Source organism: Dendroctonus ponderosae, unplaced genomic scaffold (assembly GCF_020466585.1).
Source record: "Dendroctonus ponderosae isolate FM_Combo_2020 unplaced genomic scaffold, Dpon_F_20191213v2 Dpon_F_20191213_6, whole genome shotgun sequence".
NCBI classification, from domain to species: Eukaryota; Metazoa; Arthropoda; class Insecta; order Coleoptera; family Curculionidae; genus Dendroctonus; species Dendroctonus ponderosae.
The window spans coordinates 13447518-13474216 of record NW_026018814.1 but is presented as its reverse complement, the minus strand read 5'-3'; the positions used below and the strand labels follow the sequence as shown (position 1 = coordinate 13474216).

At 35.0% G+C, this 26699-nt stretch overlaps 1 protein-coding gene across 1 annotated transcript in view; it reads left to right on the top strand.

The window, feature by feature from the left end:
• The window catches only part of LOC109543831 (zinc transporter foi), a 35773-nt gene that overhangs the window by 5972 nt on the left and 3102 nt on the right, over positions 1-26699 (top strand). Inside the window, exons 2-7 of the mRNA XM_019913727.2 lie at positions 6819-6985; positions 11732-11996; positions 13891-14203; positions 20486-20715; positions 24446-24557; positions 25447-25634. Coding sequence (XP_019769286.2) covers positions 6825-6985; positions 11732-11996; positions 13891-14203; positions 20486-20715; positions 24446-24557; positions 25447-25634 — 1269 coding nt within the window. The 5' untranslated portion in view covers positions 6819-6824. The remainder of the gene's footprint in view (positions 1-6818; positions 6986-11731; positions 11997-13890; positions 14204-20485; positions 20716-24445; positions 24558-25446; positions 25635-26699) is intronic.

The window sequence follows — 26699 nt, the reverse complement described above, 5'->3', positions numbered from 1 at the left end:
CTTTCTTGACTTCCGAGTTCTCGATACATCTAAAACTTGAGTTTGTGGCAAATATGGCCTTAGCTATTTGTTTGTCAATAAGATGTTTTTTCGCTGCTGAAGTTCGCCTAACGAAATTGGACATTGAGGATTGGCTTTCACGTTTCTTTCTCTTGGAAGCCGACTCGGTAGTTGTTTGCGTGTAGGATGATGGAGATTCTGGGGGTGAGTTGGAGCTTGTCGAGGGAAATCTAAAGGAGGAAGAAGCACTCCCAGTGTCAAAAAAGTTGGGCGGAAGATCGATGTTTGTATTTGTTGTTGTGCCTTGTTTGTTTTGTTGCCTCTTACAAACGTCATGGTGTGCCTTCAGTCTTTGTACTATGCCTTGAGTCTTTCTTACACTGTTTGCAAGTTGCTCTGCATCCTGACTTATTAGAAGAGGTGGTTTTGATGTAAATCTGCCAAATACTGTCTTCTTTTCTTCCAGCCATTGCGTTCTGTTCAAACTGACTTATTATTATTACACAAACACATAAAATTTACACACTTTTCAACATTAGCCTCTCTTGAAATTTTGTGACGAAATGAATAAGACCGAATAAAGGCGACGGCATTTATAGATTACGCCGGGCAACGTGCGAAAACGAGTCGCGGGCCGTTGCGACAAGAACTTTTCGTCGAAAATGCGTTCGGACAAGTAGCTTGAATCTTCTCGGCAACAGTTGCAATGACTTTAAAACAGCTAATTAAGCGGATTTATCAATTGATTTAATAAAAATCAAAAAAATCATAATTTTTTTGATTAATTTAAATAAATCAGTGATTTTTTATTTTTGCCCAACACTGCAGTTGAAAATATGAAAAATCGGTAGGACCCGTCAATTTTATTTTGTAAGGGGGACACTTTAAATAAATATTTTGAGCCTCCTTGTTTCAACCCCCTAGGACGGGTAGATGTCTCCCTTCGAATCTTAAATGGAAAGGGGGGTCAAGTGGGACATCGTTTTAAAAGGCGTTAAATTATTTTTACATTGGTTACTACTTTCTTGCTTTTTGTTCAGTCGATTTCCAATAATCGCGTTTAAAAATTACAGAAACAAATAAACTTGCCTGCCTTTTGGTTTTCAGATTAGTGTTTAAACAAAAATTATGTCATTGTCGTTTGGGTTAAAATCGTTGAATAATAGGAAGAAAATCTAGTTTAAACAATTGATTTTGGATTTTTTTATTATTTTACTTCGAGAAAAGCACTTTTTTTTACGGAAGAGAAATTTCTACAATAAAACCCATGAGATCTACTTACGCACTATCTTATAAGTTGTTCAAAATGTTGTCTATTTTCCGGTAAACAATAATAAGGTCTTAATAAATAATATGCTAATATTCTTCGTTCGTCAAAACCTTTCTTAAACTTTCATTAGAAATAAAGCCTAGACTGATCATTATAAGCGATTTAAAAATATAGGTATCGTGTTGATATGACTTCACTAAATCTACGCTACATTTTATGCTATCTTCTTCTTGTATGTATCTTCTATGCAGATGCTATCGGAGGTTTGCTATCATCATAGCAATTACTATAGTTAAACCAGTCCCTCAGGTTCTTCAGCCAGGACACATGGCGTCTACCTTCCACTACTCTTTCCCTGGACTATCAGTTGAAGAAGCGTGTATTTCTGTCCTCTCATTATATGAGACAGGTATTGAAGCTTTCGTTTTTCATGGTGTTAATGATTTTGCATTCCTTCTGCATCCGGTTCAGCACTTCGGCGTTAGTAATTCTATCGGTCCAGGGAATACGCCACATTCTACGGCAGCACCATATTTCGAATGCTTGTAGTTTGTCTGTTTGTGGTTTGTGTTTGTGGTTTTTCTTGACTGTCCATGCTTCAACGCCATACAAGAGCGTGGAAAAAATGTAACAACGTAGCATCTTCATCTTAAGTTCCATATTAATATTACTAATGTTGATCTGCCTATCTCTATCCTCGTTCTTATTTCTCTTGTTTGATCACCGGATTGTTCTATCCAAGTTCCTAGATATGGCGACACATTCTCTATCGTGGTGTTTACCTAGTTCAGATTTTGCGGAAATTTTGTAACTACCATTAACTTGGTTTTCTAAGTTTTAAAGTTGATTTCTAGTCCGTATTTATTACATCGGTCATTTAATTTTTCTAAAAGGTCTTGTGTGTTTTCAAGGCTGCTCGTTAACAAGACGGTATCATCAGCATACCTCATATTATTAATTAATTCTTCATTTGTAGAAAAACTCTGCCAGTCGATCCTGCCTACTATTCCTTACTCCTCTGTGTGTGCTTCCACTTTGTTTTTGCCTACTTTGGCGTTGAAATCTCCCATAACTACTGTTATATCATTCTTCTTTATGCTTCTAAAGACATCATCTAGTCAGCATAAAATTCTTCAACTTCATGGTCCTCCTTATTCGCTTTTGGTACATACACATGTATTATGTTGCAAAAATATTTCTTGCATTTCACGTCCCGATCTTCATATTCTTCGCTGTTGCTTTCATAAAAGTTGCTTCTGTTGCTTCGCCAGTCTCCCCCGGAGATCCGATTGGGGAACTAACTGCGGAATATTTTGTTTTGAACATTGCCATGATTGCTGTGTACGATTGTACTAGGAATAGTCTTAGTCTTTAATGCAGTGGTTTCCCTTTGCCTTCTGCATCCCCATGCCGTTGATTCATCCGCCTTTAGGTATGATTTCTCATCCCTAGGACAAGTTAGTGCCTTTTTATGCTATAACATTCTTTAATGAAAACATTTGTTGAATTATATTGTTGTGAACTTAAATATGTTTTCTTTCATCGCATTGTACAAATTACTTTTTAATGGCAAAACATATTAGTTTGATTTGTATGCATTTCACATTATTTACCGAATCCATCAATTGAGTTTCGCAAAATGCATTTGTAATGCAAATTATCTGATATATTTTTCGTCACTAGGCGAAACCAAAATTAAAATGGTTAGTACCCATATCGCATCATACCACATGTTTATAATAAATTTGGTTTGTTCTCTATAAGGAAACTAAACAAAATTTAAACTTGACCACCCACTTTTAAGCAAAATATTATGTAGTGTTCTTCCCATGCAAAATTCTAATATAGGCCCAGTTCACGTAGTGAATCGACCTCAATATGGGACGGTAATATTGCCAGTGACACAGTAAAATATTGTGCTAAAAAACGTGATATAAGTGAGTACAAACATAATACAAACCCATTATTTAGAAACTATCATATATGAATTGACAATATTCCAAGCTAGGACTTTATTTATATGACAATCAAATATTATTTGGAACATAAAGAAATTCTTTGTTGACCGCAAGTTTACGGTACTTAATTCCCTCAGCTCAGAAAGATTAAACATGGTTTAGTCCCCCTATTCTTAGGGACTGGAAAGACAATTTATCGAAGTTTATGCAATTTTGCAAGGCTTTGTTTGTAATGTTTGGCTATGCTAGTTTGACCATTGCTTTGATTATTATATTTCAAAGCTAAGTTGAAAGTACATCTTCAAGAAGTAATTCCTTCGAAAAATAAACAGAAAAGTTTTATTTGTAAATGGGACTAATTTTGAATCTACGCATGGAGCAATAGGTATTAATTGTTGCGTAGGCTTAATATCCGTTTTATTAATTTAATGATTTAACTCGCTGTTAGTTTAGAGATGCCTGTCTAGACGATTTATTAATCAATGGAGTGTAGGTCTAGCTTTATTGCAAACAAGGCATTTTTCTAGTTTGCCTTGAAATTTTGTTTTAAAACTTTTTCTTGTTCGCATTTCTTGCTAAACTTACTTATTGAACTCTGTATCACCCTATTAATTTCAACTTTCATTAAAAATGTTTGTCTGAGGAGCTTCAAAGCTATTGGCGCTTTTGATAAGTTTTTAGGCTCAATTGTCGTCATAGAGCATGCGTGCCAATTTTCAGAGTATAAAGTATTTTTCATTTTACCCAGAAAGAAAATGACCTCATTTTGCATTTGAGTTGTCAGATTACTAAATCATTTCAAATTTGAGATATTTTATAAGCATTAGAAGCTCTAGAAAAGACAGTCTCGTAAGTAATGTTAAAAAACTTAATGGCGATTTTCAAGAGACACAATAATACAATTTAGCACAACTGTTCAAATAACATTTAAACAATGGATACAGTTATTGTCCAAGTTTACGTTTCAATGCTGAATTCCTGAAACGGTACGCCCTTGTTACCGATTCCCGTTAAGGTCCCAAAATCAGCCGTGTCTGTCGGGCCAATTGGGACTCTTAGACACCCCGCTAAGCGGTACAATTGCTCGAATTGCATGGCAAGCGTGAAAGCCTTGATGCAATTGGTGATTGTTTTCGTTTCCAAGTAGTTCACTTAACAGAATGCACTATATACCAAATGTCTACTGCAAAGGGCATTGTGAAATTAGAAGGGCAACAATTGACTATTGTGCAAAAAGCAAAAACATAACTGTGCTCGGCTACTCTTTTCACTATTGTTTCACAATGGTCACAATCAGCTTGACCACTCTCAAAAGTCTCGGTTTAGTGTACAGCCATACTACCGAGCCCAATCGTCCAAAGTTAAAAAATAAAACGGTCTTTACCAGTGCTAGTTAGGCACATTCAGAATCGCCAGATCATTATTATTCCTGCATCTGCTTCCAATTTTACCCACCAAACACTCGTCTCTCAACAAATACATTGGGTCTTCGAAGTGCAGAGATTCTCTCCCCTTTATACTGCGAGTCTTGCAAGCGGAATCATTTGGCTTATCGAGACCATTACATTTTGGTCCTTCGAGCCGGATCAGTACAACATTGACCAATAAAACTGTTGTCTTTTTACTGCCAAGGGCCTAAAATTAAAAAACTATTTCTTTTGGTGTTGAAAGTTTCTGATTTCTGTGCCGCTCTTGACATTTAGTGATCGAACTTTGACCACCAAGTATTTTTTTTTATAGAATTTTTCAAATTACGATAATTGCAATTTTAACACTCTGAAAGTCCTGTTAGCACCTTCTGGTGCTTTTTTTATATTAATTTTCGCACACATTAGTGTGCAAAATAATAGAAAAGTTAGTCACCGGAGAAAGGACTAACTATCGGTTTTGTTTTGACATAATTAAAAATCTCAGTTTTTCCCATCAGGTTCCTTAGTTGTTTGGCAGCTTAGTAAGTTCGATTGGTTTGGTACGATCAAGTCTTCTGAATAAATTCAGAAAGTGGACCAATGTCTTCCAAGCTTACAGTAACGATCCAAGCCTCATTTTTATATATAGGCGTCTAGAAGTTATTTGGAAAGCACATATAGAATCTGAGAACCTTGTCGCCTTGTAAGTTTGCTTAGATCGTCATATTTTCTGTTAAGGAACTTGTGGTTTGTAAATTGAATGTGTGTGTTGCGTTGTACAGACATTTCAGGGACACCATGTATCTAATATTTTGTGAAGATGTAAGTCAGTTTGGGTTAGGGATGGGAGAAAAACATCGATGTTTCGCAAACATCGATGTAATTAATTAATTAAAAGTAAAAATTAAGTTAGTCAATTCGAAATTTGTATGCAACTCCAAACTATCAGAACATCGATGTTTCTCTAACATCGATATTACCTTTCGATGTCAACATCGATGACTACCATCGATGTTAGAGAATCGATGTCCCATCCCTAGTTTGAGTTCAATATTTCATGTTTCATTTCACTGGTTTATGCTTGACTTGCAATTACAGTAAACAAAACAAGCAGAAGAAAGAAATTACAAAGCAGACCGCAAATCCGTTATTAAAAAATGCGCATTTCTCTAATTATTTTAATATTGATATAATTTTTAACCACCCCGGAAATAACAATCAGCATTTCGGTATTTAATAAAACAATCCCTTTTTCAAATATGTAATATTAGTAACGCCCTTCTACTTAGAAAACAGCCTGTTAGTGCCCCCGTAACAATTTGTTTTAATTTTATCACTACTTAATATATGCAGCGCAAAAACAGTTGCGCTAGCATTAGCTTCAAAATTTAGTCACTGGATATGAGTTAACACTTGGAGTTAGCTCAATGATCTAATTCCATATTAACAAATAAAACCCAATCGGAAGTGGAGGTCTTATTTCAGTTAAGGAAACGAATACAAGGTTTTGATAGGTTGAGACTGCTGCGTATTATTGCATTTCGTTGTAACATTTTCGGTAACTGTTTTTTACTTGTTTTAATAGTTGCGGTTTTTTAATTTCGTGTTTTGATATTTTTTACCTTGCTAAAAACTCTTCCTTGTAATTAACGCAGCTTTGTCAGCTATATAAAGCGATAGTTTTTATTCGGCGACTCAGTTCGGCTGCTGCTTAAGTAGTGGTTTTATGGTCTATCGTTATAAGTACCTAGCGGATATCACAGCGATGTTAGGTGTAAGTCTCATCTTTTAGTATTGATAAATTATCGACTTTAGAAGAAATCGATCTTGTTATTTTTGATTTGTAGATCAGTGCATCTTCAGCTGGAAACGTGTTTTTTCAGAGTGCTATACTTTTGTTATATAATATCGCTGAGTTCGGTTCCGTATTTGTTCAAGCATTTTGCAGCCTTAAACTATTTGTCCATTTAAGTACATTTATAAGCTTCAGTTAAATTCTTGATCTGTTTGCAGCAAGGTTTACTAAACTTAAAAGCTAGATCACAATATAAACGATGTTCAGTATTTCGAAAGCTTCAAACCTCTTCAGCTTGTTAAAATTTCCCCTCTTTGGTAAATGACTGAACATTCTTTCGGTATAAAACTTCAATGTTTTCTCTACATGGTTAATTTTTGTTTCAGATTAAAATGGTGCACCTACTTTCAGTATGCATCTTTTGCCTCATTTGTGCTACTCATACACCCTGTGGGTCTCACGCTGCCGTTTCCAATTTGGGAGAGTACCGACATGATGGCTATAAGGATCCGAATATTTTGCAACGTGAACATCATGAGCAGCTCACCTTAAGGTAGGTATTGGGAACCAGTTTTGTTAACTGATATTTGTACTATGTTCAAACATTTTCTTCTAAAGGTGAGGTTTTCGTTATGATATTCCTATCTTTCCTGGGTCTCAGTCAAAGTGTGAAGTAAAAATTTTGAAACATCGTTTATTTCATTACGTTTCAGCGAGATAACAGCGCCATCATCAGATTCAAAATTTACACAAACTACAAACACCAATTCACAATTAAAATATGTTGTATACAAATTATAATTTACAAAGTGTTAAAACATTCATCAGTTTTTGAAGGGAAAAATTCTTCCTTTTGGGAGAGCAAAACACCAGAAAAACTTAACTCATGATGAGGTTTTCGAAAATTAATAAACTGTCTTCTGAGGAAATATCGGCAGTATTAAGTTTACGTGGTCGATTTATAAATTCCCCAGTTCTAATTATAGATATCAAATGTACTCACTTTGGTGTGATTGAAGTTAACTGTTGAGCGGCTCATGAAGGTTATTGATTATGATCGTGATCGAGGGAACGTTCAAACCGTTTAATTGATTGTCGTATAAATAGTTTGTGTGCTATTCTAAATAATTAGCTTAGGTGTACAGGGTAGCCAACCTAATTCGTTATTATTCGTAAAAAAACAAATACTTTCGTATCCAATTTATGTTCTTTTTAATGGAATGTTCTATACAGTGTTTCTTTGGCATCTAATGCATTTTTTATGAACGAACAAATTCCTAAAAATGCCGAAAGGTCAAACAAGATTGAAACTACAGGTCAACTTTTATTGGTAAAATTTACCCATAATTTACAATCTCTCCATCTGCAGCTACCCAGTTGGTTTTTGAAAAACTTTCACCTTTGGACATAGGCCTCCCCCAGTATTTTCCACTCTCCCCTGTTTGTCGCCACGTTCATCCATCTAGTTCCAGAGTGCTTATTCGGGTCATCCGCCCTCCTTTTGGGGTCTACCTCTACTTCTTTTATTTTCCCAGGATCTCCAGTTTAGAATACATTTGTTTCATCGTTCGTCTTTTTGTCTGATATTGTGACCGTCGAATTTCCATTTTAATTTTGCTATCTTTTTTCTATCATCTCTTACTTCGTTTTATTCTTATCCACTTGTTTCTCTTTCTCTGTTAATTTTACATGTAACATTTGTCTTTCCATTAATCATTGTGCTGTTGTTAGTTTATCCATGTTTGGATCCATAAGTGAGGACAGGGTGTACACATTGACTATATACTTTGGTTTTGAGGTATTGTGGATATTTTTTAGCTCAAGTTGGCGAATGCTGACCAACCCTATCTAACTCGTCTCTTGATTTCTGCTGTTTGGTTTTCTGTGTTGAGTTTAATAATTTGTCCCAGAGATATGTTTTCATCAACGTGTTCTATTTTTTCTTGCTCTCTTCTGATTGCGATGTCTTGCGTGAGTCTGAGTCTGAGCGATGAGTGTGCGTCGTGGTTTTAGTTTCGGCGTAGTTCATATTAAGACTATATTTTTAGCTGCTGTGTCCATTTCTTCCAGTACTTCCGTCAGTTCTTCTTTCTTGTCTGTTATAAAGGCGATATCATCCGCGTATCTTAGCTTGTTCAGGTCTTGTCCACATACCTTTTTATTCCCAGTCTATTTTTTTAAAAACATCCTCTAGAGCCTGGTTAAAAAGATTAGGTGACATTGTGTGGCCCTGTCTAACACCTCTTCTTATGCGTATTGATCTTGTTCCATGGATTTTATTTGTCGGTGCTTTGCTATATATGTTGGTTATTAGGTCTGTGTATTTGTAGTCTATTCTGCTATTAATTAGCGAGCTTTTCGCTGCCCTGTTCAACTATCAAAAGCCCGTTCGAACTCGATAAACGCAATCTAAACTGGGATGTGATCTTTCCTCTGGCTCTTTCCATTAGGATGTTTATTGTTAATAGGTGGTCGCTCCTGCTGAAACGCTTTCTGGAGCCAGCCTGTTCTTTCGATTGGTATCCGTCGAATTTTGTTGTTAGTGGTTAATATTTTTGTATGGAGCTTTTAAACTACATTACGGAGTGTTATAGGTCAATATTTTTTTAGGTCTGTTCTATCACTTTTCTTATGGAAAATGATGGTTACGGATTTATTGCAGTTGTGTGGGATTCTCTGATCTAATATTTTATTTGGGAGAGTAGCAATCACAGTTTTTCCACCATATTTTAACATTTCTGCCGTTATTCCGCCTTTTCCAGGTGCTTTGGTATTTTTCATTTATTTCAAAGTCCTTTTCTCGTTGTAGTTCTGAGTTTTCCTTCTTCATTTAATTTTGTTTATTTTATGATTTCTTCCCGTGTTTGTTTAGTATAGTTCTGCATAAAATAGTTCTCTCATATTGATGATATTTATTTATTTCGTATCTACCCAGTGTTGGTCTTAAGCATTTCATATTCCTGTTGTTTTCAACCTGTTTCCTGTTTTTTTGGTTCTTTCTTTTAGCATTTTCCTGGTAGTCCTATTCATTTCTACGTATTCTATTGATTTCCTTTTAATTACCTTCCGTATTATGTATTAAAGTCCTCAATGTTTTCGGTACTATTGGGTCCTTTTCCTTTAAATAGATCTCTATAGAAAGAGTTGGAGTGGTAAAAATTAGTTTCGTTAGGCTCAATGTTGCTAACACAGGTACTCATTCAATGAGAGCAAATCCAAGTACCGTTGAGCAGTAAGCTTTTATCCATTGACTTTTGTCTCCTTCATATATTATTTGTAGACTCTCATTCGACCACATTTGTTAACAGAGCCATTTAAATAAAAGTCGCTTTATAAGAGAAGCTATATTATGCGAGACAATGTCACTATCACATATACCCATTATCTCTTCAATTCTATGAAATAGTCCACTGGTAGTTGAGTAGTTGATAACACAAAATAATTATCAGGGTATTTTGTATTAAAAATACAATTTTTTAAACATCGTGCTTTATTTTCACAACCCGACAACATTAAAATGCCAATTCGCTGTCCTTCTGAGATGATCATCATTATCGAGAAACACTGACTAAGATAGGCAGAAAACTTTCCTTCGTCAAACTTAAAAAAATACTTACTTGACAATTAATACTAACGATCGCTCCAAAAGAAAAATAATTTTTTCTTCAGGCATTGAAATCAGTTTTTTATTTCTACTGTGGTAAATTATTGTTAATTGCTTAGCTTTTTGCTTTTATTTATTTTATAAGCTTTTATTAAAAAAAAACAGAGCAAATGCGTATGGCTTATTTTGCCAGTTGAAATAGAAAATTGGTTCACCTCGAGATAAAGGGGTGGTAAATATGGGACGAATGGCATCAACAAAAGTTGCATAGTAATTTCAACAGTTACTTGTTTCAGGAAAATAAATTGTTAATGAAATATTATCAAATTCTTTAGGGAAAATAAAGGTAAGTTTCAATCAGAAATAAATTAGAATCAATCAATATGACTATTGATTGATTCTAATTTATTTCTAACATAAATGACTTCCGCTACGTAATTTATGATATAATTAAAATGACCCATTTACTACTTAATACAAATTTGATTTGAACCCAAACTTAAATATCATGTTTCCAAGCTTCCGTAACTTTCGATTCAATTTTCTCGGTTATTCTAAATAGGACATCATTTATGTTTAACACATGATAGTTTGCATTGGGCGAACGTTTTTATTCCTGCCTAAAAATGATTTTAACATCGGACGTCTAATAGCAATCGTTTTCCAAATAATTGACTATACGAATAATCAAAGTCGTAATGGAAACGGGTATTCTATTAAAAAACCAGTGGACCATTGCTTCCTAAGTCGTTGAAATTAAAGCGCTGTTAATATTTTAATACAGTTTCTGTTAATTAGTAAATGAAAAGTCGTCACAGTGAGAGTATTCTACAGCGGAAATAATTTGTATGATTGAATCTCATCACTAAATGTGTCTTTCGGACCATATAGCTACAGCTTAATTTCAGAGGTTGATATTTTAGCGGTTTTGGGTAAAGAATACATTTTTGGGTGTGAAGAAGTGATTTAAGTCGAGAATTATTAAATTACATTTCTGTATACATTTTTATTGATTGCGAATTTTTATTAAGAGTATACAGCTGTAAAGCGGACCTACATTCAAAAATTTGCATATCTGCTCACATTATATTAAAATTGATTCACATTTTCTATACTATGCTTTATTGAAGCTTACCTTTTTTATGTAGGGTTTCATAATGAAATTGCATTTAGGAGGTACTATGAAAAATATAAGTTTTATATGTAGCTTTTTGGGATACCTTGTATAGTTGCTGCTAATTTTATATCTTAGTAATTTTGCGATAACTGAGATTTTTTGGGTAGATTTTTTCCATTGCAGCCATAATTTACATATGGCGCCGTGTTCGCATATGAAAAAGAAAATTTGGTTTATTGCCCCGATATACAGAGTTAATGGAAAGTTTTCACCCCGAGTTTCTGAGTTGTTCCTTAAAGACGTAGAAAGCGCTCAAACAGGTCAATTGTATCTTTAAGTGGAACAATTTTTTCCACATTCTAACTTCAGCCCCTATGCGGGGGTCAGTCTGGTCTGGTAGCGATATTAGCAATTGTTCTCGCAGTTTAATTGCTAGTTACAATAACGGCAATATTTCCTATTTATTTTTATTCCATGATAGATGATTTCCATTCCCATTTGAGTCTTTCATCACGAATAAATTGAAAAACTTTTACAAGTTTATTTTAATTTCATTAATGCTTACTTTACGTTTGTAGAGCTAAACGGCATAACGAAGAACGATCTGATATAACAAATATTGACCCAAGCACGAAACGGGATTCCGACTTCTTAAAGAAGATATTTTTAAAGTTTGGCGATGGAGATAAAATGTCCATAGAGGGACTCGAAAGGCTCTTGAAAAAGCTGGACTTATTGCAGGTTGTAACGGAGAGGATTGAAGCACATGATAAGGAGGATCATCATAAAACTTTAGATGTGGATGTCAAAAAGCAGCCTAGGCAGATCGAAAATAATGGCAGTGTAAGTGACTACATAAAGCTGATATAATTGTGACTCTCTGGTTAATTTTCGGATATGCTTTCAATATTGCAAACTTTTATTAAACCCAACCATTCTTATCATACTGTCAACTATTATTCTTTATTGTTCTTATATTGCATTACAAATATTGCTTCCAATTTCACTATACATCTTGGCAAGGCAAGGCAATAGATGTCGGAATAGTTCATTTGACCGCGACATAGTTCACCAATTTTCAAGCAAATCCTGGAAGTTGTTTATGCATTCCAACATTTTTCAATATATTTTTCATATCTTTAAATTAGAAATTTTTTAAATTATAAATTGAATTTGACTATAAAGAATAATGATTAGTTACTGTGACAAAAACATATTTTATCAAGATTTGATCATGATTAAATTTGATTTATTATCAAAACTCTAGACCACCGTTTTTTCTACACTACAAGTTCTAATCTTTTAATAGCAGCTCGTTTAACATTACTTTGAACATAACATTGCGTTGACCAGTTGTTGGCCTAGAAATGCAAATATATGAAAATTTACCGGTGTTTTCAGTTAATTTTGATCTCTGTTTACAACAAAATATTTTTGATTTGTTTTCGTTCTTAGCTATATTGGTATCAGCTATTAGAATAGATGTTCTTTCAGAACGTTTCATTGTAATTGATTAACTTTATTGCAAGTCAAGTGCCTATTTCATGAACATCCTTTTGCTTAGCGCTTATGTCATTAGAATTAAATGAAATATTTACTGTGTAATTATTCTTCAAAAATTCGCTGAACGTGTTTGCGCTTGAATTAGTATGCATAATCAATGATAAAAAGTTGCACTTGCAGCTTGGGGTATTAAAATTTGATGCTTCCGCTTTCTGTCGTCATTCTACAAACGATTAACGAGTAAAACTGCTCGATTTATCACGGTATCTGATACTTGATTGGGCGTTGGAAATCAATCGCCTTCTAATTTTCCATTTTAATAATTGTCAAATAATTTTACAGCAAAGTTCCGGCTATTATATGCTTTAAAGTTAACGATTACAATGTGAATAATTGATTTACGATTTTTAAAGCTATTTAATTACGCATTATTTTACTTATATAGATATAATCATTTCTAAGAAAATATATTCAAATATTTGCACATCTGGATTGTATTTATAAGCCGCGTCCCATGCTTCTAGATAATGAAGAACTTAACGCCAAAGTCAAATAAAGATAATTGTGCTAAGTTCATGTAAATAATAATGTCTAGGTATCTATGCTACAACGTTAAAAATAATTCTGATAGCGTTTTCAAACTTTAAGTCATCCCAAGATTGCCTAACTCTACTTAGAATAACAGACACTCTGCAGTTTATACACGATGTCCAAACTTATGTCATAAAAAAATAACCAGAGCGTTCTACTCAAAAACAATTAGATATATTTATGTAACTATGTGGTCTTAAAAATATTAATATGTTTTAATGCCGTGTGGTGTTGCAATTTCATTATGTATTAATCTTCCTTTAATTCAAAAATAATGTAATTTAAGTTAGAAGGGCAAGTTTAATGTTTGATAAAAAATTATAAAGACAAAGGTTATCTTTTAAAAAATTTGATTTGAAATATTCTGGAAAAGCGTTAGCTTGTTTGTTATAAAGATAAACCACTGCTTTGAAGTGTATTTGAGTTTAAAAGTGCTATTTCTAATTTGCAATATTTCACACTCAAAATGATAATTCAGCTGAACATATGTTTAGAATATGTTATAGGTATTTCAGAAACATTATTTTTAATGATTAATACGAGTTATTTAGCACATCTCTTAAGACACTATTTGATTTAATGGCCAACTCTAGTTGTTTTTTTTCTTTATATATTTTACAAGTTTATTCTATTGTTTTTTCAGTGCTTCAACACGGAAAGGATCGCCGTACTGCAACAAAGAACCGAAAAGCAGCCCTTAAACCAGACGGCATTTTCTGAAGCCTGTCCGCTACTGATTTACAGTCTCTTAACTGAGAAGTGCTCGACAATAGAAAAAGCCACGTTGGAAATATCCACACCTGAACCACGAGGAAATTATGCCAGAAATTGGCTTTTCTCAATTTTGGCTGTGGTAGTTATAAGTGTATGTGGACTTGGTGCTCTAGTGATAATTCCAATGATGCAGAAGAAGTTTTATAAACCATTGCTCCAGTTTCTGGTGGCTTTGGCTGTAGGTAAGTGACGTTTATTTCTAATTGGTGAATTGCAAGTTGTGGTTCTTGGACTCTTTTTGCTCATTGCCATGATTCAGTGAAGCTAGATTTTATAAAAACGAAAATGTTTTTTTTCAAAGTGAATTACTAAAGAATATGCACGTAAGCCAGTATATCGAATTAATCCACTAGCTTTATATTAGATTTATTGGCTATATCAATTTTAAGAACCCTTAGGGCAATTTGCACAAACTGGCTTGCACAAGCAAATCGTTGAACGCAGGCTTGAAGTTGGCGCAATGCTTTGGCAAAAGCAGAGCTTACAACTTCTCCTAACGAAGCATTTCCAAGGCGATGGTGGCACCGGGGGCTCGGAGGTCAAGGTTTGTTCCAACGAATGGGACTGGACCACGGCAAAAAGAGTAGTCAGGGATAATTCGAATAATGCTGCAGTGGGGCCTAGATATCTTACTCCCGCCACTGCAAAGGATCTTCAGTGCCAGGGTGGCAATGGGTTATGTCCGTAATGATTGGCGATCAGCGGAAGTGGTCTTTATACTCAAACTCGGTAAAAATGACTACATCGAGGCCAAATCATTCATACCCATAAGTTTAACGTCTTCCCTTATGAAACGTTAGAAAAGATGATAGATAGGTACCTAACAGAGGAAGTCCTCATAAGGATTCCGCTGCAGAGTAACCAGCATGCCTACAGGAATGGAAGGTCAACAGATACGGCTCTCCACTCCCTGGTGCAAAAAACAGGGATAAAAACGTGACACTGGCGCTCTTTTTGAACGTGGAGGGGGCTTTTGATAAAGCCAGAACCAATAGAGCAGTATCTGCAATGCTCTTAAATTAAAAGCGGCTCCCGGTTCAGTAATAAACTGGATCCGGTGTGCGATTGGGAGCCGCACAGCCAGTGCCTGCTTGTGGGGCAACCGGCTGTCCAGCCAATGCGGGCGACGGCCTAGTCCTCGTTAAAAAAAGTTTCAGGCGGTTGTCTGCGAGAGAATGCAGTTTGCATGTAAAACAGAGATTATTCTCTTTACAAGAAAAGAAAAAGAAACAAACCTTTTACCCTCGTGGGAAAGGTCAAGTACCGTGACCCTAGACCCTAAACTCACGTGCAACCCCCACATAGAGAAAGTCAAGCAGAAGGCTACTGTCACTATGGGGCACCTGCGACGGGCGCAAGGAAAAAACTGGGGCCTGAAACAACAAGGTATGAAGGGATTGTACATTGCCGTTATAAGACCGAGGATCTGTTATGGTTTCGTGGTCTGGTGGGCGGCGGTGGATAAGGCGTACATATTCCGAAAACTGGCGGGTCTGCACAGACTGGCCTGTCTAGCGATGACCGGCGCAATGAGGAGCATTAAACATCCTCMTGGACCTCCCTGAGCTAAACCTTTGGATACGCAGGGAGGCTGCTGCGGCGCTACAGAGGATAGAATGCAGCTCTACAAGGCGTGACAACCACTCACATCAGGGACATATAAAAATAAGACCTGCCATGCGTCGGGATCTTCAAATTCTATGTGCAAAGGTGCTTCCACCTGACAGCAGRCTTAGGTTCGAAAGGAAGTTTAAGATSAATAAAAGAATGTTGGAATATCAGGACAGTGGCTGCTCCTAAAGGGGTGCCATGTTACCGGTCGGTACACTGATGGCCAACGGCCGCCAAATACGGGATGGCCTGGGCAGGTGTGTACCGGCAAGACGCCAACTGGTAAGCGTCCAGGCACTCTCAAGTGTTACGATGGGCAGTAGACTGATCCAGGATTACGGGGATGCGCTGAACAAAGAGGCAGAACAGACCGCATATGGAGTTCGCGGGAAACGCGTGGGCTGACGCATTAGCAAGGCTCGGATCTTCTGAGAGCCCCATAACTGCCGAACCTCACATAGGGTTAAGTAACCGACAGGTAGCAAGCGCTCTAAATGACTGGGCTCTTAGAGGCACCACAGAGATGTGGAGAAAGGCGGAAGGGTCTAGACAAGCCAAATAGTTGATTGAAACTCCAAGTGACACCAAGGCAACATCAAATTATGATGCATCTCCTTGATGTCAAGGACTCGCTAGACCCTGAGAACTGGTTGGTCATGACCGACCATTGAGGTCTGAACAGACACCTACACCTACTAGGAATTGGTGATAGCCCCGTGTGTCCAGTAGGAGGCTCCATACTCCCCCGCATCGAATTGTCTTCCATGTGGTGGAGACGAGTCTTTGGCTTTGTCACGGAGACGGGACGCCTGGGTGGCGAAGATCAGGTGTGGTAAGGTGGGGATGGATGGAGGGAAAATGGCGAAAAGGGCCTTTAAGGCCTACTCGCCGGACCCATCAGGTCCCCCCACAATACTACTACCAGTTGCGCAAGCCGGAAAATTTGGATTGAGTAAAGTCTATCCTGGCAGAAATCCTCTAGCGCATTGGCTTGAGCGTCTAAACGATGTTCAATCGTGGTTCACGGGTGTTGAATGAAATATTTCTACCACGTGCGGGATTTTGTTTTATTACTACCACTTTAATGTATTTATTTCCAAATATTACTGTTGTATTCCACTTGTTATCAAACTTTTTATCGATTTAAGTAACTGTTTGGATTAATGAATAATTTTGTTCAGAACGCGATTGTAAAAATAAGTCCGAAATGGCCTACATATTGTCGCAATTTTTTCAAACGTCATCTGCAGCCTGTGACTCTAAGTCTGATGGTGAATAGAAGAATAAAGCCATAAATTTGTATGGTGGTAGTCGTGGTACCTATTGTACTACCAGAAAACACGTTTTCTTGCGTATGTAGGCCTTATCTGCTGTCAAATAAAAAAATATGTCGGTGCCGGCGTCAGGTCCGATGCGGATTCACAAAATATTATCTACTGTTTGGAAAAATTTTAGTCTGTATTTAGTCACACGTGCTCAAGCTTTAGTTAACACGTTAGTCAAGCATGACTTGAGCGTGTAAATCCACTTTTATAGCGCAGTATGTTGAGGAGATTCCTCGGAATACAATGTGTCTAAATGTGCGCGATCCCATTTTCTTGCAATATTGTTAGGCTTGTTTTAAAAGACTATCTCGAAAACGCTGTTTGTTCTTTCAAGTCACTTTCGATTTTGCTGTTTTTTCGCCAAGTCAACTGTTTTCCACTAGTAGTTCTTACGTTGGCTTCGGCTTATTATGCAATATCTACTTTTTCTCTAAGGACCTATGCTGTTAAGAATGATTAGTCGTTTAAGGCGCAACTAACCAGATTTCACAATAAATTAAGATTTGTTTTTGGTATCTCATTTATGGTTTGCACTATCATTGTTGTAGTAAAAACTGCCTATTTATAGATTTTCGATTCTAATTAAAATATGAGACAAGATGTCGATGTCTTGCTGCAAAGGTCAAATTGAGTAAACTTAAAAGCATCAGAAATTAGTGCTATTACACGTCAACTAAATCCAAATAATTTTTTATTGAAGTGATAACTTATTATAGCACGGTCTACACCGGTTGGAATGCGTTACGGCGACGATATGCCTGGCTTAGACTGAGCTGAAATCGATGTTGAAAAACTAATAAGTCTTTTTGATTCTTTTTTAAATCTTGTACTTAATTGTCTTCGAACAATATAACTGTTGTCCAAAAGAAAATCATCATCCTTTATTAACAGTTATATAATTACCCTGTATAAATTTGCTTATTTGATACATAAAAACACAAACTTTCAGTGGTCTATATCCATATATTTCGCATATACGGATATATATCAGAGGAAATCATTCGTCCGATTTCTGCGAAACGTAGTTCGCACAGAAAACGCATCCAAAGGACGATTAGTCTTAAGGTTACAGTTTACTTGGTCAAAACTACAATAAATCACCATTCATTCTCAAGTCGATATTTTAATGTTGATTTTTTTTCTGATCGAGCGATGCAGAGTTTTCCAGATCTTTAGATAAAATCGAGTGTCACTATTTTGTTTTTAATACGGTCATAATCGTAAACCAAATTACTTTTATAGGATTAGATCATGATAATGTAAATACCAGAGAATCAACTGCAACTATTGAAGAATGTAGATGCAAATAAAATATATATTTCAAAGATTCAAAAAGAAATTAAATTTCATTTTACCTGTTCCTAATCCATTTATAAATTATTGGACTAACAAGAATATTGACATAAAATTATTATTGCGATCATGCCAAACAAGTTCAATATTTTACGGATTCTATAAATATCTGTCTATCAATTCAGTCGGGCGTCCCGTGACGAACACTTTTTTTTTATTCATATACATATATCGTGTAGATAGGAACAGGAATAATAAACAGAAGAAGATTGTATTAAACAACAAAAACTGTTTGTCATTTAAATTATTTTATTAACAATCAATTATTTGAAATTTGTTGTTTAAACATTTCCAACATCATTTTTCACTATACATTTTTTAATTTTGCGTATTACCTAACACCAATTAAAATATTTTTAAATTTGAACCCAAGTGCTTATTTAAATACGATAACTATATGCAGACTTAGTTACGAATTGAAATAGTTCCACATACGTTATTACCAAGTCTTACTTGTATGTATTTTACTGCTGAAAAGTGTGTGTGTGTGTGAAACTGCGTGTGAAGTTGAGCTCGTGCGTTTATTCCGAAATAATTTCTAAATACTCAAACATTTATAGCTCAAATCGCTGAGTTTTCGGAAATAAACGGAATGAAAAGTTTTATAATGAAAAGAACAATACCACAATATTGACTTTATCAATGTCTATGTAATTTAAGATATAAAATTATCAAATATTTTAGGCATATGATACATACTTGGCAACCATTGATTACTAGTAAATAAGTTAATATTTTTGTCTTCATTTCGCTGCTGCTTACACAACATCATAGGCTGCATTAATTTTTTTAAGGGTTCAAAAAAGGGTTTTGCATAACTAGCAGTTGTTCATATCTGTTCATATAGAGCGCGATAAGTATATTAATAGGTATGTAAAATCGCATACCTTTCATACTTCAGTCATTTCTTATAATATTTTCTAAATCATTCAATGTGCATTTAATAGCTTACTGCGCCTTGACGATTGACTAACTCAGCTTGCAACTGTGTCATGTAAAAAAACGTTACTTTATGGATAATCGTTGAGCTTAAACAAACACATATGGTTTGCTAGAATCCGGTCTCTCCCAGATAGCGCTAAGCGCGAGCAGGAGAAGTAAAGATATCTTGAGGCCCCCTCAACTAATTACAAGATCTCATGATTCTTAGAGGGACTGAAAACTTCGACACGTCGATTCAAGACTTTGCAAGATCAAATGTCAGACCATACGATAGATGCATATTCAAGCTTGGATCTAACCAAGCTATTAAAAAGGATGTTCAGCGTACGAGTGGAAGTAAAGTATCTAACACAACAAGCAAAACTAAATTTCTGAGCAAAAAGACCATCCAAATCCATACATGTTGTGACTCTAGATAACGGGGAGACACCAATTTTATATATATGTTCGATCATATCACGACTCAATGAGTAAGACATGATGCTACATTTAGATACATTAAGAGTCGCATCCTACCACACCATGCAGTTATATCATCAAGAGACCGCTGAAGACGAAGGTTACCGTACAGACTAGCTTCATGTCGTCCACATATAAGAGGGCATTAACATCAACAATGTCGTTTATAAACAAAAAAAATGTAGATCTCATTATTTCAAGACAAGGATCGGAGCAGGAAGCGTCCCCATCCATAACATAGTAGAAATACATAAGTTCTGGAATTGATCAGGTTCCAAAATGCCGCATGATTCTCAGGTATATGAGCACATCTCTTCAAAATAGCCCTCACCAACATAAACCTCGAATGATATGTTATGTTATTAGTAACGATAGCGTTTCAGAAGCAACTGTTTCTCCTTTACCATTCGAATGAGAGACGAATCAAACCAGGGTGGATACTTTTTTAACCCTGTGACTGTTTTCGGAACAAACCTATCCAGAACATCATACATCCTGACATAAAAAGTATTCAAAAGAACATCGCAATTTTCATGCGCTTCCAACCCCCAATCAATGCGGGCGAGGTCGTCGAAATCATACAGGCTAGGAAGATAATCACCACGGCGGAAATTATAAAACACGTTGTTTACTGCAACACTTCTTCGACCACCATAATTGTTACACATTTCATAAATTTGCACAGAATTATTTGCAGAAACGACAACACTTTAAACGAACCTTTTCAACAACTAAAAATGATGTATATTGTTATTAAAATTACGTATATTTAAGGTACTCTTGCTGGAGATGCGCTACTTCATTTGCTCCCTCACGCGATGAGCGAAGTTCATTCCCATGGTGCTGAACACCATTACGACCCGGATGGACCGGATCCTCACACCTCAAATACATGGAAAGGACTGGCGGCTATGATGGGCTTAACATTATTTTTCATTATGGAAAGGCTAATTATGGTAGCTGCCAAATATAGGAAGAAGAAGCAGAAGGATTCTAGTGTTTCTGTGAGTAGCCTCTAAATAATAAATATTATAATTTATTGCATTTGTGCTAAAAAACGTTCTTGCAATCGTCAATATGTTGTGTCAAAAATTTACAAGAACTTTTAGAATCAGGTAGATTTTTTAGTCACGTACAACGCATTTGACTTACATGCAGCTTTGTGGGAAAAGTTGATTTAGCTAGGACTGGATAACTCAGTAAATTTTTAGGATTTGGCGCAGTGCTACGCAAATGGCTTGGTGCGCCAACTCAATGCACCGGCGTAGTGGCTCAGTTCCGTTGCCGAGAAAATGTAGACAATCTTAAGGTATTTTCCGCGAAAAAGTATGAAATTAATTTCGGATCCTTCATCGTGTTGTAAAAAGTTTTGAAATCCCTTTCCAGACTTGAATTTGGAACAAAAATCAACTAATTTTCTATCTTAAAACGAACAGCATAAGCGAAAGTTTGGAACAATTTTTTTGGAAATCTCGTCACCTCCATTCCTCTGAAGAGTAGTTATTTCTTAAATGTGTTTTTTTAGCTTTTTTAAAAATACTGACGATCAGGAGGTATGTTACGCGAAAAAATGCAAGATAAATTTATAGCTTTGTAAAAATTTTACAGAAACTTTTTTCAGCGTCGAATTCGGGACAAAAACGAAAATAAATTCCACCCGTTTCCTTCGAAATCCAGTAAGGTTTTCTCCAAATTGGTTCACAAAACTAAAAGTTTTTATTCGAAATCGCAAAAAAACAATTATTTTCCGATGATATTCTTATTTTCTAACAATAATGGGGTCTTTTTAGCCGAAAATGACAAAATTGGCCGCTTTCATGGGTTTGCAGGGAACTTTAGAAAACCCATTTCAGCTTCCAATTCGGCACAAAAACCAAATAATTTTATTCAGTTTTTTAACGAGAGCAAAAGTTTACAAAAAATTATTTGAAAAATTCCCCGCCCTCATCGCTCTGAAGATTTTTAAAGTTCCTTTAAATTTTCAGGTCATTCCATTTTTGAAAAAGTTTCTATTAAGCAATTCTTTCTACCTAAAAATCGCATTATTTTCAGTTTTACTTAAAATACTGACAATCTTCTTCCTTGAAAAATTATAATTTTGTTGAAACATTCGTCTCCTTAACCGCTTTGAAAAAAATTTTGGAAAACTTTTTGAAGCTTCGAATGATGGACAAAACCGTAATAATTATTTCTGGATCTTTTTCCAAAAATATTTCGCCGAACTGAAAAAGCGAAAGTTTATAATCATTTATCGGGAAAACTCTTCACTTTTAGGTCAATATTTCCAAACAACACTGTCTCTAAACAGGGAAACCGCGTTTTTTCTAACGTTTAACTTTAAAATACTGGCAAACTGAATCTTTTATGCAAAAAAATTAATAGATCGATTTTACAAGAAAACTCGTGGGCTTTCTTTAGACTCAGTTCTGTTGCTGCGAAAATCTCGATGACTTTTTTTAGTTGTTTGAACAAAGTAGTAAAACGTCACTCAGAAAAAATGTTGATGACCTTTTTTTTAGATGTGAAAATTGACTTGTAACTCATTAATCGATGAGTTGTAACTCGTTAACTAAGACAGAGGCAACAACTCAATAGCGCAACTTAACACAGTGTTACCCAGGCCTAGATTTAGCATCTTGGTGTTAAAATGTAAAATAATTTTTATAGACTAATTTTTATGGACTAAGTCGCTAACTCCAGTATTTTTCACACCTTTAAAACGAATAACTTTTTTCAGGCACACTGTATTTTACGTCCGCTTGCAACTTTCTGTCGGTTCATCCTAGAACAGATAATTCAAGATGTAACCTTTCCAGAAAAAAATTAAGCGACTAATGTGCACAATAATCGTGTGTATACTGCGAAAAATCCTGATGCAACTAAATTAATCTGTTATCAGCCTGAGTTTAAGGTCAACGTGTCATGATCAAGGAATCATAGATTGCGTAATTATTCCAGTAATTTGACCCTCTCGACTAAATAGCGAAATTTATTTGCCACATTTGATAACGACTACCAGGTTCTGGAACTTCAGTTTTCAAATAGATGGACAGGCAGAGGACATGATAAACTCTCAAACTGACCAGCTACATGGCTACCACTAACCTGAACCCTCTGTATTAATTTCTGTGGAGATTTTAGCCAAACCTCCTCCTGTATGCGCGGTCGGTAAATACAGAAATTGAATTAAGAAGCCATGTTTTAGAGACTGTTGGAAAAACGAAATGCTCCAAAGAGTTGAATTATTTTTTTACGACGTATTAATATTTGCATACCCGAAAACGAAGGTCATTTGTTAAAAGCATTTATTTTTAATTGGGTTTATGTTGTTGGTCACGAAATTATTTTTTCAATCCAGATATCTCGATGGCGGAATGTCAAATCCACTCAAGCCAGCCACGTCTATCTTTTTTAGACAAGAGGCGGTGAAGTAAAATCAATTTTATTTCTACTTTTAAATAAATACAGTGTGGCTGGTTGGTCAAAGTAATTTCGTTTTAAATGTGTCCAAAGCAGGTCAACTGTTGCTCTCTACATTTTGTATTGAAAATAAAATCATATTTCAGTTTGTCATCGCCTAAAACCCACCCTGACTAAATGTTATGACAATACAACAAATACCAAAGAAAATATTTATCATAAACTAAAATCGAATTGAATCTTCGATTCCATCTCCAAATATCTCCAAAATCATTAACCTTTCTACTACGGCAAGTTGCGTTAGATCGTCATTATTTAGCCTGAGGAATTTCTGACAGCAAATTTATGCACATTTCACGGGTTTGGTGATTAGAAAACACTCTTGGGCACATCAATTAAACTTTTTGGCTGTTCTGATGGTCGGAATTTATAAAGCGTAGCCCAAAAATACATTACAATCATAACTCGAGTTACAGCAATATCGAATCTCGCAGTATATTTGGATACTCAGCATTTGGGTAAACTGAGATAAAATGGGTATTATATAGGATTCAATAGGTCTAAATTTTCATACAAGCAATACACAGCACATCTAGTTTAAATTTTCATACACGAGTTGTCAACTCTACGAGGAAAATATTTCGAATTTTATGCTACCCAAGATTTTTGCCGAAATATACATTTCTGTTCGTGATATAACTTTTTTCTCACGCATTTCAGATATTAGAAAGAATTTATATCGAAAACAGAAATGCAAAACATATGTTCCATACTGGATTTGAGAATAGAAATTATAATTTCCTCAGARAGYAAACTACATCGCAGCTCTCCAATCTTATTCTTCAAATTTATTGAATTTTATACATATATTGCCTTGTTAAAGGCTTGCGATGTCATTTATACTCATTATAATCAGACCTATATTTTTCATGTGTCACGTTAATACTGGCACCGTGTATAATAGATTTGCTTCAGCTTTACTTTAACTACTTACTATTCTAATGCGTATAAGTAAAAAATACATTGTATTAAAAGTCTCTGCACATCAACCAATTTTCCGGGTACTTGAGAAGCCGGATATCGGTTTTTTTTTGTATTTTTGTAAAAAATATCGGGTTTTGTTCTACAATGTTCCAAATGAAATAAAAATTATTCATTGTTACTACTGTATAAGTGCCTTAATTAAAAATGATTCAACTGCTTATCCGTTTTCAAAATTATATTGTGATCCTAATTGCTTCATTGAGTCTGTGTTGTTAAATATTCATTTTTTTTTGTTAAATAATATAATATTATAAAGTTTTTATGTTCTAGCATGCTCATGTGCAGGTTTATAATGACGAAGGCGAAAGGAGAAATTCTACTCAGTGTATGGATAAATATAACACATATCCTTATTGTTATAATGATATAATGACGGACCCTAGTAAGTATTTTGTTAAAATGTGCCTTATATTTATTAAAAACTTGCTATAATCACTTATGCTTGTAAAGTTGTCGCGTAGAACAGGCGCAAAGCCTTTTAACCAAATTACAAATAATTGTCAGTTGTCGAAACAGACCAAGGACGTATGTATTTATAACCATATCGGTCGATTTTACAAATTACATTTTACACAATTGTTCAAAAAACACATCCTTTCACAGTCTAACAAACACTTAATTGGAAAACCTTGCATGACTTAACAATAAGTTCTGCTATCACCGGGGTCTACACAGTACAAAATATTAAGTTTTTTTAAATATTATTGATAAACTTATTTTATATAGAAGTAAAATATAATTGCCTAACATTAATTGTTAGTCGTCTTCAGTCCGGAATTTCATATTGCAAAAATGTTCTTTTATTTTCAATCTTTTATTGGATATTAATCCTTGCAAAAAAAATGTATATTAAAAATTACGTATGCGGTGTTGATCACAATTTTCAAAATTGAAAATAAATGATGTAGTGGTTAATTAGTGACTGTGATGATAATCAGTAAAGACGCCTATTTAGGTCTGTAGGTTTTTCGGTCAATAGATGGTGGCAAAATAAAACACTACTCTAAAACACCACTCTAAAAATGAAACCGAGGAGTTTCATCTTTGAGTTTAGTGAAGTTGAAACTCTAACTGGGTTTCCAAAACCATTTGTACCAATTACAGCAATTAGCCATCCAAATGTTTGAAAAGCCGTAAAACGAACATTAAAACGTATTTTCTACATGTTGAGCATGGACAGTATTCATTTTTCCCTAGCAGCAATTAATCTCTATTATATCTTGTTCTCGATTAACTTGTGAGAATGTATATGAACATACTTACATTTTTAGATGATAAATCTGAACCTAAGATGGAAACCAATCAGAACATGCTCGATGGAGATCTGATTTTAACGCCCTGCATTGAAACCAAAATGCTCCCACGCGAACATGAAGATTATACGGTTATAGTCAGAGAACATGAAATTGATCATCATGGTCATTCCCATAAACATGGACATGTTCATGCAGCCCCACAGGTAAGTTACAGCTTAATAAGTCTTTTGCTGGACTAAAATTTCCTGTAGAGTTTAATATTTTATGTGCAGTCATCAACATTATGCAAGTGTAAAGAACCTTTTGTTTAAGCAAGTGGCCTGTTAATCAGGCATAAAATTGTTGCGCTCTGAATATAAGAAGCAGTTGAGTATTTAACAAGTTACACATTAACTATAAAAAACATGAAATATTTATAAATAAAGATTGATAATTGTTATTTGGCATTTTTTGAAATGTAATTTGTTGTAACTGCATGCACGTTTTTCACTCGAATCATTGCTTTTCTATTAACAAAAAGCATGTTACTGACTGCAAACAGTTACAACAAAAAGTCCTCAAAAGCATACTGCAACTGCATGTGCACTTTTCAGAATTTAATTAAATAATTTATACTTTAAATATACAGTGTTTCACTGTCAACGTCCAATAGAATATTTCGGGAAATAATACGATTTGAATCCTGCAAATTTGGATAAAGCGATTTTCGGAGACGCTTTTTTCAGATGAACAGTGACATTATGCGACCTAATTCCAGTTTTTTTTGGCGGAAAATAAAAATTGTTATTTTTTCACTTTTCTGCGTAATACCGAAAAACACATTATACAAGGTGGTCCATTTAAAATGAGTAAGTTGTAGACAACTTCCGATATAACCGGAAGCCGCTGTTATTTTATCTAAAAAGAGCCTTTCCGAAAATCCCATTATCCAAATTTGCAGGATTCAAATCGCCTTACTTCCCGAAATATTCTAATATACGCTGACCATGAGACACTCTGTATAATTAGAGGCCGTTTGCATATACATATATTTTAAAATATAAAATAAAATAAAACTTTAAAATTCGAGGGTCGTTTGATAAGTCAGTGATTTTTTAATGAAATGAATTTTTTTGGCCCAAAAACGTTTTATTTCTCAACATAATCTCCTTTTAGATCGATACACTATCTGAACTATATACAGGGTTGCTCATTAGTGCGTCAAAGTGCGATATCTCAGTAAATATGAACTTTACAAGAAAATACGTCCTACGAAAGTTTTTCATGTT